Source organism: Pyrgilauda ruficollis, unplaced genomic scaffold (genome assembly GCF_017590135.1).
Source record: "Pyrgilauda ruficollis isolate IOZ18807 unplaced genomic scaffold, ASM1759013v1 scaffold38, whole genome shotgun sequence".
In the NCBI taxonomy this organism is placed as follows: domain Eukaryota; kingdom Metazoa; phylum Chordata; class Aves; order Passeriformes; family Passeridae; genus Pyrgilauda; species Pyrgilauda ruficollis.
In genome coordinates this window covers 533,785-549,394 of record NW_024525267.1, presented here as the reverse complement: position 1 = coordinate 549,394, position 15,610 = coordinate 533,785, and the positions used below count along the sequence as shown (strand labels likewise).

General features: G+C 42.4%; 1 protein-coding gene across 1 annotated transcript in view; it reads left to right on the top strand.

The window, feature by feature from the left end:
* Positions 1–241: 241 nt before the first annotated feature.
* CLMN (calmin) overlaps positions 242–15,610 on the top strand; it is a 73,432-nt gene continuing 58,063 nt past the window's right edge. Inside the window, exon 1 of the mRNA XM_041476350.1 lies at positions 242–438. Coding sequence (XP_041332284.1) covers positions 357–438 — 82 coding nt within the window. The 5' untranslated portion in view covers positions 242–356. The remainder of the gene's footprint in view (positions 439–15,610) is intronic.

Below are 15,610 nucleotides of genomic sequence, written 5' to 3'. Positions count from 1 at the left end.
CCGTTTTTAGGGGAGCGCTGCGGCGGGACGGGCGCCGGGTCCCCGCCTGCACCCGAGGGGGCGGCCGGAACGGGCCGGGCCGGTCCGGGCCGCCGCCGCTGAGGGGAGCACGGCCGGACCCCCGCCCGCTCCGCCCCGCCCCGCCACCCCCGGCCGGGCGGCCTGAGGGAGGGAGGCAGCGAGCGGCAGCGGAGGGAGGGAGGGAGGAGGGAGGGGCGCGGGGCGGGGCGCAGCCGGCGCGGAGAGGGGCCGCCCCCCCGCCCGCTCCGCTCCGCGCCCGCCGTCGGTGCCGGTGAAGGCGGCGGTGGCGGTGCCGCCGGCTCCCGCCGCCCGCCTGGCCCCGGCCCCGCGTCCCTATGGCCGGGCAGGAGTGGGACTGGTTCCAGCGCGAGGAGCTCATCGGGCACATCAGCGACATCCGAGTGCAGAACCTCCAAGGTAAACCAACACCCCCGCAGAAACCCCTCCCTCCGCCCCCGCGCCGCCCCGCTCCCCGGCCCCTGCTGCTCCCCGCGCCGGTCCTGCCTCCCCCGCCCGCCCCCCGGGCCGCCGTGCGCGGCTCCCGCAGCCCCGCGGAGAGGGGGCGGCTGTGGGGCCGGGGGAGAGGGTCGGCGCGGCCAAAGTTTCCCCCGAACGCGGCGCCTGCCCGTCCGGCCGCGGAGATCCCCGGCGCTGGGGCGAGCGGCCCCGGGGCAGGACGGGGCGCGGGGGCTCCGCCGCGCCGGGGATGCTGCGGGGGTGGCACTGTCGTGTCCCCGCGGGCGCTGCTGCCACCCACAGCCGCCCCCGGGGGCCGTCGGGGCGGGGGTTGCGGGCTCCGGCTGGGCTCGGGGGAGATCTGTGTGGCCGGGCGGCGCCGGGGCTCACCGTGCCCGGGGTCCCCGTGGGCCCGGCCGGGGCGAAGGGCAGAGCCCGCCCGCCCCTCCCGGCGGACAGCCGGGGTCGCTCGGCCGCGGTCAGGGCACGGCTCCGCATCTGGACCGCCGCGATTTGAAGCGAAGCCGCTATCAGAGGACTCAATTTGATGTATCTTCTAATATGCTACTGTTGAATAAACAAGGACAGAGCTTTTGGATAAATCATCTGCGGGATGCTCTCCTATTCTGCCACAGGCTGTGCCGGCGGAAGGGATGCAAATACCTGGCTCCTAATGTAGATCGGTATCAATGTAGCTGTAGTAGTAGTTCCTCCAAAGTTATGTTTGCCCCTCACCAGGTAACTCCTCGTGGCTGGAAAGGACAGCAAGATTCGATGGAAGAGGAAAAAACCAGCAGTGGTTTATGGGAGAACAACTTGTTCAATGTAACATACTGATCTTAATCAATAGCTCACATAATACTGCGATGTATCTTCATGTTCCGTAAAAATAATAGACTTTAATCAGAGGTCATTATCTCTTCCTGTCTGTGCATAATTACATTAAGGCACTGTCTACTGGCAGAGCAGTACACTTGCTGGAAATTAGTTTCGGTTTGGATTGATTATAGAAGATATATAATTTATCAGAAAAGAGAGTCAAATTAGCCATTCTTTCAGCTCTGGTATATTAATGCAGTTAGCTACTGATGGGGTCACTCCACATCATTTTGACCTGCATCATCCTAAGCTCTGAAATTCAGATTTTGAGCACAGTCAGGGCCATTGATTCCAGGTTGCATTCCCCTTGGATTTTGACAGTCTCTCATTACATTGTAGCTCTATGTTTCTGGCTTCTGTCTCAGTCTCTTTCTATTCTCTGAGTTAACATGGCTGGCCTGACTGATCTCTTGCTGCTCAAAACTGTAGTCATTAAGACAAATTTAATCCTTAATTAATGAACATTTTTGAGAAAGAATACAAAAGTAATCTTTCTGTTCCTAGAAAGAGTAGTATGTTTTTTGCTTTGTCTCTCAGTAATTTGTGAGAGAATGGTTAATTTCCCTTTCTGGAACTTAAAATGCATGTGTACAGATGCACACAGCCTTATCTAAAATTCCTGTAGCTGTGTAGGAGAATGTCATCCTACAGAGCAAATTCTTTTGAATGACATTATGTTCATGAAAAAAACCTTCTGTTCTCTTCTTATCATCCAAGAGAAATTTTGAAACATACATTGATTATCACCTTGCTTGCACTACTAAATAGGTTTTTAAGAAGTTTCCTGCCTCATGTGAGCTCTTATAGGGCAGAAAAAACATTTGTTCTAAGGTGCTGCTCCAAAGCAAGTGATAATAGCTGTCAGAAAATATATGATTTGTAACACATAGTTCTCACATTATCTTCTAGAGATGAAAAACATTTTACAGATGGCGAGTCTGATACTCGTGAGAGTGTGATTTTTGTCGCTTGGGAGCTTGGTGGCAGAGCATGGTGCTTCTCTTCAGAACAGTTTCTTGTAAAATAGCAGCATATGCTCTATGCTCATATGTAGTAATTAAACTTTCTTCTGCTTTATAATTCAAAATTCACTCTCTCCTCTCAAAACAATGTCATCTGAACAATTGCTAGTATCATTGTCTATCAGCTGCAGAATCAATAACAGCTTTGATGTGGTAGAAAGTCAAGAGTTTGGGATGAAAAACTAGGTGAGGACAACACAGCATTTCCATCAGCACCATCAGACCCTGCCAGGGCCCTGCTGCCCAGAGCCACATGAAGACCTCGTGCAGTGGAGGTCCCTGTCTGCTGCTGCAGCTCCAGCTCCTGCAGCGCTCTCTTGTAACACCAGCTGTGTTTAGAGTGTCAAGGGGATGGTTTGTCTTATTCCAGACTGCTCCCATTCAGTGGGACATCTTGCATATGTGGAGGTCCCTCCTGGTCTCTGGGGAGCCCATCATGTTAATATAGACCCAAGAAGGAGTAAGGAGAGGATGTGAGCAACACATGCAAACACTGGCAGGTGTGCATGCAGGGGTGGAGACTGGCTGATGCACAGAGCCAGAGAAATGTGAGGTGTGCAAGGCAGACAGGCAGTGCAGCCATGCTGTGTCTGAGCCATCCTGCCCAGCTTGGAAGAGTTGGAAGAGCCCAAGTGCTGATGACTCAAGTGAGAAAGGGTCCCAGGCAGCCTAGCTGGTGTTAAGGTTTCTGCAGGAATCATACAGACATCTGCTGTAGTAGTTCTCCATACCCTTTCTGTCTCTGATTTAAAAAGTGAAAATTGTTTATTTCTCTTGCAAATTTCTTCATTATGTCTTAGCTAAGCTATAGAGCATCGCTGACATGAATTCTATTTGAAGATAGCATATGTTGTTTCAGTCTGTTGCATCTTCCCTCTCTAGTTTGGTTGTTCCACATCCAGGAAGAATGCAAGATTCCCGTTACTGGGAAGCATCTGCTCTCATGAAGATGCTTTTGCAGTGGTATGGTCCCACCAAACTGAGATGTTGTAGGTGCATGTGCTGGCTACAGAAGTAGCTTCAGGAACTATATGTTCTGTCATGTGTGAAATTATGGCCGCTGTGGGTTTTTCAGCTCTTTCATAGGGAGACTAAAACTGACAGCAAGGGGCAAAAATTACTAAATAGGCTGGACTTGGGGGTGGAAAAAAAGAATGAGTTTAAAAATGGATTTACGTCTTGATATTTAGGCATGTAATGATGGGCTTCTATTTTCCCTTTCCATCAAGAGATTTTCTGTTTTATTTTTTAAAAGAAGGAAGTGACATTTCAAAACTGTGTCAGCTAAGTGATGCTAAAAGCCAGGCACAATTCTTCCATTCTCAACAGAGGTGATTTCAGAGAACAGAGCAGAAGTGACAATCTAATGGATGAGAGGAGAGAGGAATATAAAGAAGGAATAAACACTAGTTGTGGTAGTGCACAAACCAAATTCCTCCCTCCTGGTTTGTTCTAAATGCACTTAATAAACTGATACCCTTGTGCTCTTTGTTCTGTTTGTATATTTTCCATAGTGCATATTTGTATATTCTCCACATACTGAGAGAGAAAAATGGAAAGCCTGCACAGAATGTAGGAGTGCATCATCAAGCAGGGGAATGCTCAATAATTAATTTCCTGCCAGGAGATGGTTTTTTTCTTCTTTCTTTCTTCCATTACAACACCATTGGGAACATTTTGTTACAATACAAGAATATTTTAAAATCTTCCCTACTGGAAGCTTGATTTAGGATCATCAAAAATATACTTCCTTGTGTGGTGAATTGCACTTGCTAGAAAGAAGCAACATCCTCATCATCATTTAGATGGTTGTGTGCTTTGCAATAGTCTAAATGTATGTTGAGCAGTACATATCTTTCCTTACATTCCTTGGAATTAAATATATAGAGATGAATAATTGTGTAGTCAGATGTATCATCTCTGGCAAACAAGTGCTGCTACCACAACTTTAAAATAATTATGGTTTGAATGTTCATTTTGTATATTTCTAATAGAGTAGATGGGCTGGGATGGTAGAACTCTGCATTTCTCAGAGGACAAGTCAAGGTCCTGCTGCTCGTTATTTCACTACTCACTCAGGGTTTGATCCAGAACTCACAGAAACCTGTATGTGTTCATTCATTGGTTTCTGTAGATTTAAATATTTTCTTGAGTCTCATTCTTGTTCTGCTGAGGGGTACATGGCCTTCAAAAGTATTTGGAGCGCTGCACAGGAGTGTATTGTAGCGTTGACAGAAAGGAGAAAAAGAAGGGTGACAGCCTGGAAGAAAGAACCTGAACAATACCAGCCCCATTGGTTCCCCTTCCTTGCCATAGTCTGTATCTCTGGGTGGATCACTCAGTCATAAAGTCCCAGCACTCTCTGATTTTGCTTGACTTCCTCTTTGGATCCATGAGATCTAGACTTCATAAGCTTTGGACAGTAGTAGTAACTATAATTGTCACTAACGTGAATCTCGGCATCTTATGAGGTAACAGATTCTGCAGCCTCTGTCTCAAGAATTAATACAAATGCCTAACTCACACAAGGTAGCTCTGACAGTGAGAATATCTATATATCTTGACTTTTTGGGGGCTTAAGCATCACTGATGGATGACCAAAGGCAGGTGCTGTAGTCAGTCGTGAAAATGTTTCTCTCTGTACTTTTCTTTTTATTTATGTATGAGGCCTATTTTTAATGACTTTTGCACTTAACTGCAGCGAGTAATAATTTTCCTTTAATTACAAGATACAGCAGCATTCAAGTTGTTTGCTGTAGTTTGACATGCTTTTCAAATACATGGAAATATCACAAGTAGAAGGAAACCTTTTTAATGTTTCCTTTCATTCTGACAAAAGTAAGGTGCTGTAACTCTTCATTACTTTAACTCTTCTATAACTTGTCACCATCCCCAGCAGGATTTTATCTGCCTGGAGGCATGTTCATTTAGTGGAGATCTTTGTAGATTCAGGTGATATTTGGAAAGATTAAATTGTCTGGAGAACCTTAGGCAAAGCACTGTACATCTACAAAGTGATCCTATTCTATATAAAAGTGAAGTTAAATGGGCCTGAGAATTATAAAAGTGAACCCCCAAAATAAAGTTTCATATCCAGGTATAAGAAGCCAAAGTTAATGCTGGAAACCCAAGCATCCTAGTGGGCATGGTCTGTGTAAGGGCAGTCTCTTACCTGGCAGTATCTGTCAGCCATGGAGGGAAGACTTACCTGCTCCAGATGTAGGAAACCCTGGCACTGAAATAAAGGAGCAGTAAGAGGTGAGACAAAATGCAGATTGCATGTTTCAGCATGCAATTTTAACAAGGTTAATGCCTAATTTCTCTAACAAATTAGAAGTCTGGGCTCTCTGTCCCATTGAATGGATGAAATGACACCAAATTCAAATCATGCCCAGTAGCTCCACAGTCACATGAACTCACTGGTGTACTGACACACTTTGTCTTAAGAGAGACTCTGTTTGGCAACTGCATGGACCTGACTCGAGGTGTGGGGTTGATGTGCTGTCACTTGCCAACATCACCTCCTCTGTCTTTCCTGGGTGAGCTGTTGTTCAAGTGCTGACCAGTCTCAGCATTGGGAGAGCTGGTGAGACCTCAGATCATATCACTTGCCTGAAGTCATAGTTTAAAAATGACAGTCTTCAAAACACTGTCTTAAAACTAGTGATGATTTTAAAATATAATGGACTTTTCATAGTTCTCCTGCTTGTTTTTTGTTTTGCCCACTTGACTTGGACAGAAATTCAAACAATTTTCTTTCTCCTAAGGACAGTTTCAAGGTTATGTCATTTGCCTTCTGAAGAATGTGTAGCATTTATTTTGAAAATATTACAAAGAGATTACTTGATTTCCTTTTTAACTTCTAAAGACAGACTTCTGTTGGACTGGAAGAAGCACCCTTGGGCATTTTGGCTTGTCAGTGTCCATTTAGACATTATTTGTTTATGTCCTAAATTGTTGATCCTTACTGTTGTTTCAGAGTGATTCTTAAGGGCGTATGTCTAAAGGGAAAGAGCCAAATATCTGTCTTGTCATGTAGAAGTCAAAATGATCTCAAAAATGTTTTCAGGAGTAGAAATTACCAAATAGGCAGTGAGATGTGTGTCAGTGCTGGGGTGGTGAAGGGCATCACAGCACGTTTTAAGAAATAAGTGTCTTTTTCTACATGTCTCTGTACCTGTTATTCTATTTTTATATCTCCCCAACCAGTTAAATACAGGGACTGTAGGTGGAGGATTGCAGGATGAATTTTACTTCATTATAATTGCTGCATATTTCTGTGCAAAAAGCTGAGCTGTATTTTAGCTGTAGTTTGAGGCTGTATAGCCGTGAACAAAAGTTTAAATTGGCATCTTCTAGGGATGGTTGTAATAGCAACAGCCTGGATAGCTACAGAGTGAATGCCTGTGGACCTGTAAGCTTTAAGCAGAGGATTTCTTTATAACACCAGAAATCCCACTGAATCTGAATAGATGCTATCAAAAACACTTAGAAGATAGTTCTAATCCTCTGCCCATTACTTAATTTGATAGCGTGATTCAAGACATATTTGTTATAATAATGTAATACTTTGAGGGATTCTATTAATTTTCCACTAATTAATTTCAGACATAAATTAAAATATATTTTATGCTGTAATATCTTGAAAGTTACTCCTGACGTTGGTCAATGTAATTCAGACCTAGTGTATTTGTGAAGAATGAGTTACCTTGTTTTTTATACTTTTAATATTAGCATCTCTTACTGTTAGCAGTCAGAAATGAGACCTTTCTAGACTTTCTAGCAAATTTAGTGTTGATTTACTTCATTATGTTTTTCCTCTTTTTGTAGTGTAATTGGTAATATAACTCCAGTTGTTTACAAAATAAATGTTCATTAAATATGTTGTCATCGAGTTCATTTTAAAAACAAACATTTATATACCAGTCCTTTTTATATTTAATGCATTCATCCTTTTGGATCTTCATTTTATTATAATTATGACTGTGGAGATGAGTGCATTTTGTAATGTCCAAAGCTGCTCTTATGTAGTGTCCATTTCCAGGAAACACATCTGTTTAAATGCTCCATATGTCTGAGTTCCCTTTGGGCCCTGCTAAGGGCAGAGATGCTTTACCCATACCCAAGGAATGGCCCAGATCCATTTTTACTCTTCCAGCCTGTTTTCTCTAAGTTTTCTTCAAGGGATGCACATAACAGTGCACTAAACCCTGTGACGATTGGGAGGCCATGTGTTATTCATATGTTGTGAGAGCCATATCACAGCCTGAAGTGTCCATTTCACAGGACTCCAGCTGAAGCTCTGAACTGCAGCCAAGGCAGAGGGAGCAGTTGTGTGCACAGGCTGTCTTTCTGTTGTGCACTAATGGCCACATAGAAGTACTTTGCCATTTTGTTTCAGTCCTTCTGAAGAACCCCCTAATGTATGTCGGTAGGTGTTTGGTGTATGCAGTCAGGGTAGTTCACAACTGAGGGCTGATTATGCTTCTCTTGGCTCAGTGAGAAATAGGAAGGGCAAGAGAGACCTGGCTCTGTGACAAATGAAAGCAGTGCCAATGAAGATAATTTAAAATCTGATCCTTCATATGACTGCATCTGGACACGTGATTAAAGTTTTCTGGCTCTTACTGATGTTCATGATAAACATGAACTGCAGCTGTAACTTAATAAAGATATAGCATGTATAAATAACATAGTATGAAATGTCCAGACTTATTGTCTTAAACACAAGGAATGAAACATAAATCTGTCTGGGCTGTTTGCCCAGGGAGAGTAACAAGGCAAACAGAAGCAGGCCCGTGGGGAAGAGTGCTCCTCAGAAACCTAGATAGTGCAGGAGGGACTGTGGCCAGTATTTGCATGTCATACTTAAACTTGGTGAAACACAAAAATCCTGCCCAAATGAGAAGATGATCTCTCAGAGACAAAATTCCCATTGACTCTCCCTTTTTGATAAGGTACTCACTAGGCTTATTTCTGGTACAAAACCTGAGTGATTCCAAGTGTAACTGGTAAAAGTAGCTGGGAAACATTTGGACCCTCTCCTTGTTCTCACGTTTCAGGCTGTGTAGGGGACTGCCTGGCCCGATGATGAGTGCCACTGAACAACATGCTCTCTTTTTTTTTTTTTTTTTTTTTTTTTTTTTTTTTTTTTTTTTTTTTTTTTTTTTTTTTTTGTTTGTTTGTTTGTTTGTTTGCTTGGGGTTTTTTTAAAGATCTCTCTGGATACAGGACAAAGGGTGATTTGAAGTTTTAGACTCTTGCCTGAATTCTGTTTCTTCCTGTTATAGAGAAAAAGTTAAGGGAGTTGATGTTGGTTAAAAGAACTTGTGCTCGGTCTTCTTGCAGAAGTTGTTTGGTTATTGACATTGGAAAGAAGACAGAGTATGAATTTTTACTGGCTAAACTGCATTTCTTCTTGTGAAGGTAGACAGCCTTTTTGACGTACTAAGTGTTGGCCTTTCAAGACTTCAAAACATTATGTGTTTCCTTATCCTTATCAGAAGGATTAAAGAAGATAGGAGGTTTTCATTCAAACTGTGTGTATGAAGAGAGGAAGCACCATGTTCTGGTTGCTAGCACAGCGAAGGGATGCTGTAAAATCCTTGGTCTAAGCTGCAGCTGACAGTATCAGTCATCATGAGTTTATTTTAATTTTAAAATTTGAAGGTTGCACCAGTGTGACTCCTGTGAAGCCAGGAAGTGGTGGATGGGCTGACCCTGGTGATGGGAGCCGATTTCTGCAGGAGAAGGATGGTGCATGTTTCCTGTCCACACCCAGCCAAGAGGGGCATTCTCAGGTGCTGAGAGATGCCAGTGTAGCTGAGGAGGTCTAAGGAGCTGATACCCATCTGTCTCAAAACTGGAAACTGATTAATGCAGCAAGTTATATTCAAATTTTGTTTTAGCTGGTCAGATCTTAGTACTTTTAAAGTCCTTGACACCCTTTAATTTTGGGAAAGGTCGAAGCATTATTTCATTGCCCATCCCACAGATGGCTCTAGAGCAATTGTTTTTCTTGCAGGATCTCAGCTTTTTTCATGCACAGTGAGTCCTTTGCTTTTATGTTTAGGCTGATTATGAAAGCCAGTTGCAGAAGCAGTCTGGATGCCCACAGCAAGCGCTGATGAGACCCCCTTGCTGCGTCACTCAAGCCAGTAAACAGCTTTGTCATTTAGGCACTTAATTATGAACTGGATGTTCACTTGACCTCTTATATTCTCATTTCACTAATGAACCAAAGCTTAGGAAGAGTGACTGACTTCAGAGCTGCAGCAGTTTGGGCTCTTTGAGCCAAAGTTTCCACTCATTTAATTTATCATACTAATGATCAGTTTTGGAGCCTAAACACAGGAGCTGCATGGAAAATACAACATAATGTGCTAATGTGATGGCCACGTGACAGAAAAATTGGTGGGGGCTGCCCATTTCTTGGCTTTCTGGTCCTGCTACACATGGGTATTCTTGCATGCAGCATCCTTAAAGAATGAAGGGGCTGTTATGGATGTGGAAGTAGCATTTAGGAATTCTGGTTTTACAGAGAGGGTCCAAACTTGAGTTCTGGTACTCAGATAATATTGATGCCCATAGGCTTTTTTTCTTACTGCTTTGTGTTTGTCTTAACTGAAACTGAAATGTGTTCCTACTGCATTCTAGCAGGGATTTATTTCTACTTTTTTAGTGTTTGGGTGTCTCATGGTTTTAATGTATTTCTCTAGATGACACCCTTAAGTTAGGCTTGAGGATAAAAGACACATGAAAGCCACAGGATTGATTTAAGTTATCCAGAGAATCTAATGACATGCTTTTCTATTTATGAACATGGAAAATTTTGGTGGAGCAGGCCTTGAATCTTGGTATTCTCTTTTCAAGGTGATCATTGGAAGCACCTGACCAAATTCCTTTCTTCACATCTTCTTCTCTCCTTCACTGTGTTACAGCAAAAGCTAACAATGTCCCCTAACAATTCCTGTGACTTAAATACTGCCTTCTCTGTAGTAAACCTTTACCAGCTGATGATTTCCATGAAGCTACAGACCCATCTTTCACCCCAGCATGTGGTGTTCTCATGTTTGGTGGCAGGTGGTTCCCCTCTGGGTTTGCTTGTGCTTGTAGGTGTTCTGTGCAGTGCACACCACTTGGTGTGAAGGTTAACTGCAATCAGATTTCAGTTTGGCTCGACTTGGAGTTTTTTAAATGAAAGAAGAACAAAATGTTTGTAGAATGGAATAAAACCTGCTTTGTTCTACTTTTTGCCCATTTGTGAAGATGTATTTTTTAATGTCTCATTTTGGTCATCTATATGAGTTACTAGTTATCATCTTCAGGTAGAAACTCTTTTTTCCTTCAAGGGCTTTGGAGTTACCTCAGTTAAGATCCAAATTAGCTGTGCTCTCTCTGGCCCTTTGTACTGTGCTTTCAGTTCACTGAGTTTGTTCTAGAAGTTTTGTTTGTTTTGAGTATGTGTTTCTAGAAAGAAGATAAAGTAAAGCTGGGGAAGGAAGAAAACTTCCTGCTAGATGGAAGCGGATAATTAATGATAAATATCTCCAGGAACTATAATTTGTTTTCTTTGAGAGATGTATGCTAATAAAAGCTTTCTGCTTGCATGCATAAATGAATCAGATTAAATTTTGTCCCAGCATGAACTTGCTGTCAACTCATGCTCTTCAGTTCTCAGAATCATCCAAATGTTATTTTAACAGAGAGCAGTGATATATCCTTTGTCCTGAAACCCTGTCTGCCTTGTGCACAGGTTTGAAAGAGCTCAGTGGGGTACAGAGGAAGACTAAGGAAGAGCTTGCCAAGGGCATGGAAGAGGTATTTTTATCTTGTGTGAATGTAGGGAAGTATGTGTGTCTGCCCTGGATGATCATAGGAATATGTTCTGCAAGAGAAAGAAATCAGAGAGTTAATAAAAACAAAATTGGAAATAGGACAGCAGTCAGATTCTGTGTTTTTTTTACTGCAAAGGTCATAGAGGAATGAGGCAATTAATTGCCTAACCTTTAGAAATGGTTTATAATGGAAGCTCTGCGATATCTGAGAGCATAAGCTGCCTTGAATTGAAGCAAGTTGCAGCTGGTGTATTGTGGAGTTACAGCTTGATAAATAAGCCATTCTGACCTTCTCCTGGAAGATTCCTTTCCTTCTTTGTTCTCTAGTCCCAGTTTCTCAACCTCTTTGGTGTTTGTTTGGTCATCTCCATCTAGGCTTGGTTTCATTGCATGAGCAGAGGAAAGCATTACTGTTTTAGTCTCATTCCTAGAGATGAGTTATTAAGAAATAATATTAATAGATGACAGGTGCTTTGCTGGGCACCTTCCCTCCAACTTCTCAATCTTTTTTCCACCAGAGCCTGGGAAGTGCTGAGGCCTGGAAAGTCCTGAAATAGCCCCGAGTCTTCCCTGGGCAGGTTTTTCCCACTGCACACGGGCTCTGGCTTGCGATGTGTGCGTAGGAGCTGATCCATCACTTAAGGCTTCTTTGGGAACCCCAAAGAACAATAATATCCTGTTCACTAGGATTTTACTATTTATATCCATGAGCTGAGCAGCCACCTCCTCTGTCTGCTCCTTAGTTACCACTCTGCAAATCTGTCTTTGGACCACATTGTCTACTGCATGGTTGACAACATGATTTTTCATTTCAAGATGAATTTGCTTGAGACACTTAGAAGAACAAATACATCAATGATGAAAGGCATCTGCATTTTTTATTTTGTTAACCTGTTCACTTGTTGGACATCAGACAAAGAGACTGGCAGGAAACTAACCTAAAAAACAAGGGTTTTCATTAGGAAACAGTACAACAATAAGAGGAAAACAATCAGTTCCCTTATAGGTACCTGACTGTGAAGAAGTGCTGACATACACCTGTCAGATTAAAGACTGAATCCTGCCACCCACATGCTGTGCTGGCAGTTTATTTATTTCTTTTTTTTTTCCACTCATTTTTTTTTCTGCAGCAGATTTTCAGTCTTCTTGAGTAAAAAAGATATCAGTTTCTTCCAGAAAAAACCCTTCCCTGGCTTTGAAACATTAGGAAAAACTGTCAAATTTAGCCTGTTATTTTCTAGGCTGTTTTTTTCAAAGTTGAGCTTTTAAAGAGAAGCTGTACAATTTACTTTGAAGAGAAAAAATACAGTCTAACCTGTGGGAGTCAGCTAGAGTGAATGGAAAATAAAGCAATTATTTCACTGCAAGCTTTTGTGAAGATTTTTGAGGCTCCTATCAGAAAATAAAGTGTGCTAATAATGGAAGTTACAATTTTTTGCTGCTTTTGTTCCAGTATGGATAAACTTGTGGACAGAGGGGGTTAAACCAGATCTGAATCAGAAGGGGTCATTGCTCCTCCTTGGAGCTAATTTTAAGGGTTTGAATGTGGAACACTTAGTTCTGTAATTTTGCCTTTGTGTTATCCTGCATGGCCAGAGCGCGGTTCTTTTCTGAAGATCTCAATAGTATATGCACCAAGGAAGCACCATATTGCTCTTGGCTTTTTGATTCCTTCTTTTCTGCACTTTGGAATGTGATGGTTCTGCCCATCTCCCTTCTCCTGTGCTGTCACTCCCCAGCTCTGCCTTTTGAGGTTTTCCAATGCATATATGTCCTTCTTGTTAAAGTACTGCAAGCAAAATATATGGCAAGTTCAGCACTTCAAAGGGAATTAGAAATACTCAGAGAAACCGGTATATTTTGTGAAACCATTTTTTAATTATAGTGAAAGCTTTGTGCTTATAGAAAGTTTGGAGTATTTTTGGTACCATCTGGACACCTAAGCTTGGACAACAAATCACTTTTGACATAATGACGACAGTGTATAATACTGTGTTCTTCTAACCCATGTCTCATTAATGTGGAAGCACATGGATTTTCCTGCAAAATGTGGATTCACCATCTGTGCTAGTATTCTTTGCATGAAGTGAAAGCCTGTTCTTTGTGTTGTGATTGCAATGGACCCATTCTGCTTTTACTGCCTTCTCTCTTGGACCAAATGGATAGGTCACAGAACAAAATACCTCTCACCAAACACTACTTACTGCTGATGCTTATTTACCTTACATCCAGTGTGGGAGCTACCAACGTTTATTAAAGGTGGAATTCACAGATTAAGTGACATTTTTCTGGTGTTCCCACTTTCACTTCTTTATGCTTTGACATTCATTGGCTTATATGGGCTGGAACCTCTGGACCTTGGGAAACTGTGACTTCCTTGTATGCCCCTTGTAGATGTCAAAACCCAAGGGACAGTAGCATTAAGAGATAAAATGTTACAGGCAGGTTTATAAAAGGTGTAGGAGAGACTTGCCCATTGAGTGTGTTGCAGCTTGGTTTGAATCACGTCGCACATCAGTTATAAAGTGGCTTACAGGTAATTTGCCTATAGAGCTGGGAATGGTGTTTTAGTCTGATCCAAGACTGGGGATCACTGTACTCACCACTGATGTCTGAATTGCTATTTAAATTCTCCTGCCTTCATTGTGACTTTTTATATTTATGGAATAATAGTTAAGGTTCTTTTATAGAAGGTATTGCAAAGCAGTCTGTCTTTTTACCATTATGTAATTTGAAGTATTACAAAAAAAGTGTTTTATATGCTCTGAAACTTTATACCACTAACTGATAGCTTCTTTCATACTCACAAGCTGGTACTGGTACTGATGGTTTCCCCATGAAACCTGTCAAGCCCAGGGATGATCTTTCATCATCTCATTCTTTCTTCATCTCTGTCAAGTTTGTTTTTTTTTTTTTTTTTTTTTTTTTTTAATACCCTTGGCACTGAGAAATAGATGGAACATCTCTATGTAATAAAATAAGTATATTAGCAGTAAAAATTTAATCTGCTTCCATAAATTAATTGATGTAGTATGACTGAGCAATGTACAGTTAGGGGACAGATTCTATTTTCTTGTGCTTTCAGTAGTTTTACTTCTGCAATCTCACGGAGATAAGTTGCTTTATGGAAGATACAGATCTGTGTTTTATTAATGAGTTTTTATGATAATTTTGATACATCAGTAAATAATACCAAAGGGGCAGGAAAGGGCAAAAAAAAAGAATTTTTTTGTTGATGGATTCAGAGTATCAGTTTAGGGGTTAGACTTCTCTAAGGACACTGTGAGGGAAGACAGTTAAAACAGGACAGAAAGAACATGCTGGGGCTGGAAGGGGACTGAAGGGGCTGGGAGCTGGACAAGCTGGTCTAGAAGGAAGGTGCCTGATCCCTATGCTTTGGGGCCAAGTCCATCTTTCTTCAGACACAGCAAATTACTTACTGGATTCGGTAACAAATTTGAAACAGCAATAGCAAAGCCTTTCTTAGGTCCTTAGGGCAAAATTCTGGTGAGGTTTAACAAAGAAGAGCAGTGGCTGGTGGTGGTCAGCAGGATATTATCACAGAATTGGCTGGAGTACTGTTTTCTGAAATGAGAGAATATCAGTAGGAGAGACTTGAACATGTAGGTAGACAAAATCCTATGAATTTGCCTGCTGGGATGAAAAAATCCAAAGCTGCTCACTGGGAACATGGAGGAGGAGGTAGTTATAGGAACCGATAAGATTTTGATGCTTTGTTCATGACTTAAATCCACCAAACCATGTACTTGGGCAAACCTCAGTAACTATAAGCTATTAAGCTTGCCTTCATCCTTCCTACTTGTCATATGAATTTCTTTGCCTGCAACTGGGATCTGATCTTGCACCCACTGAATTTTTTGCCATTGAGCTCAGTGAGGCTAAATCTGGCTGCTGCGGTGGGGGAACTGCTCATCTCTGCCTGTCTCACGTGCACAGCGTTGCATGCTAAGGCTCTTGAGCACGCAGTGAGGGTCCTCCAAGGGCTGCAGAGTGGCTGGAGCCAGTTTATAGAAATGTATCTGCCTGCCGTTCAAAAACCTGAATGCACAGAACTACATACCAGAATTACATCTAGATCCTCAGATCAGCCTGATTTCCCATACTCTCGTCCTGGGTTGGCATGTTGCCAGGTGAGCCAGCAGCACACCTGTGCAAGAGGGGTGATGTGGAACTCCTGGCTGGATGCTGCAATGCTTTATGCAGTCATTTGCCCGCTGTAGGAGTCATTCTTATGGCTTCTGGCCTATTTCTCAGCAAAGCAATTAGCAAGTCCGAAAGGTCTTGCCTCAAGGCTTTTACAAGCCATGAATTATGCATTTTATTCTGTGTCCTGCTTTTCCTTTCTCTAACATGCTATTTCTGATCATGTAATAT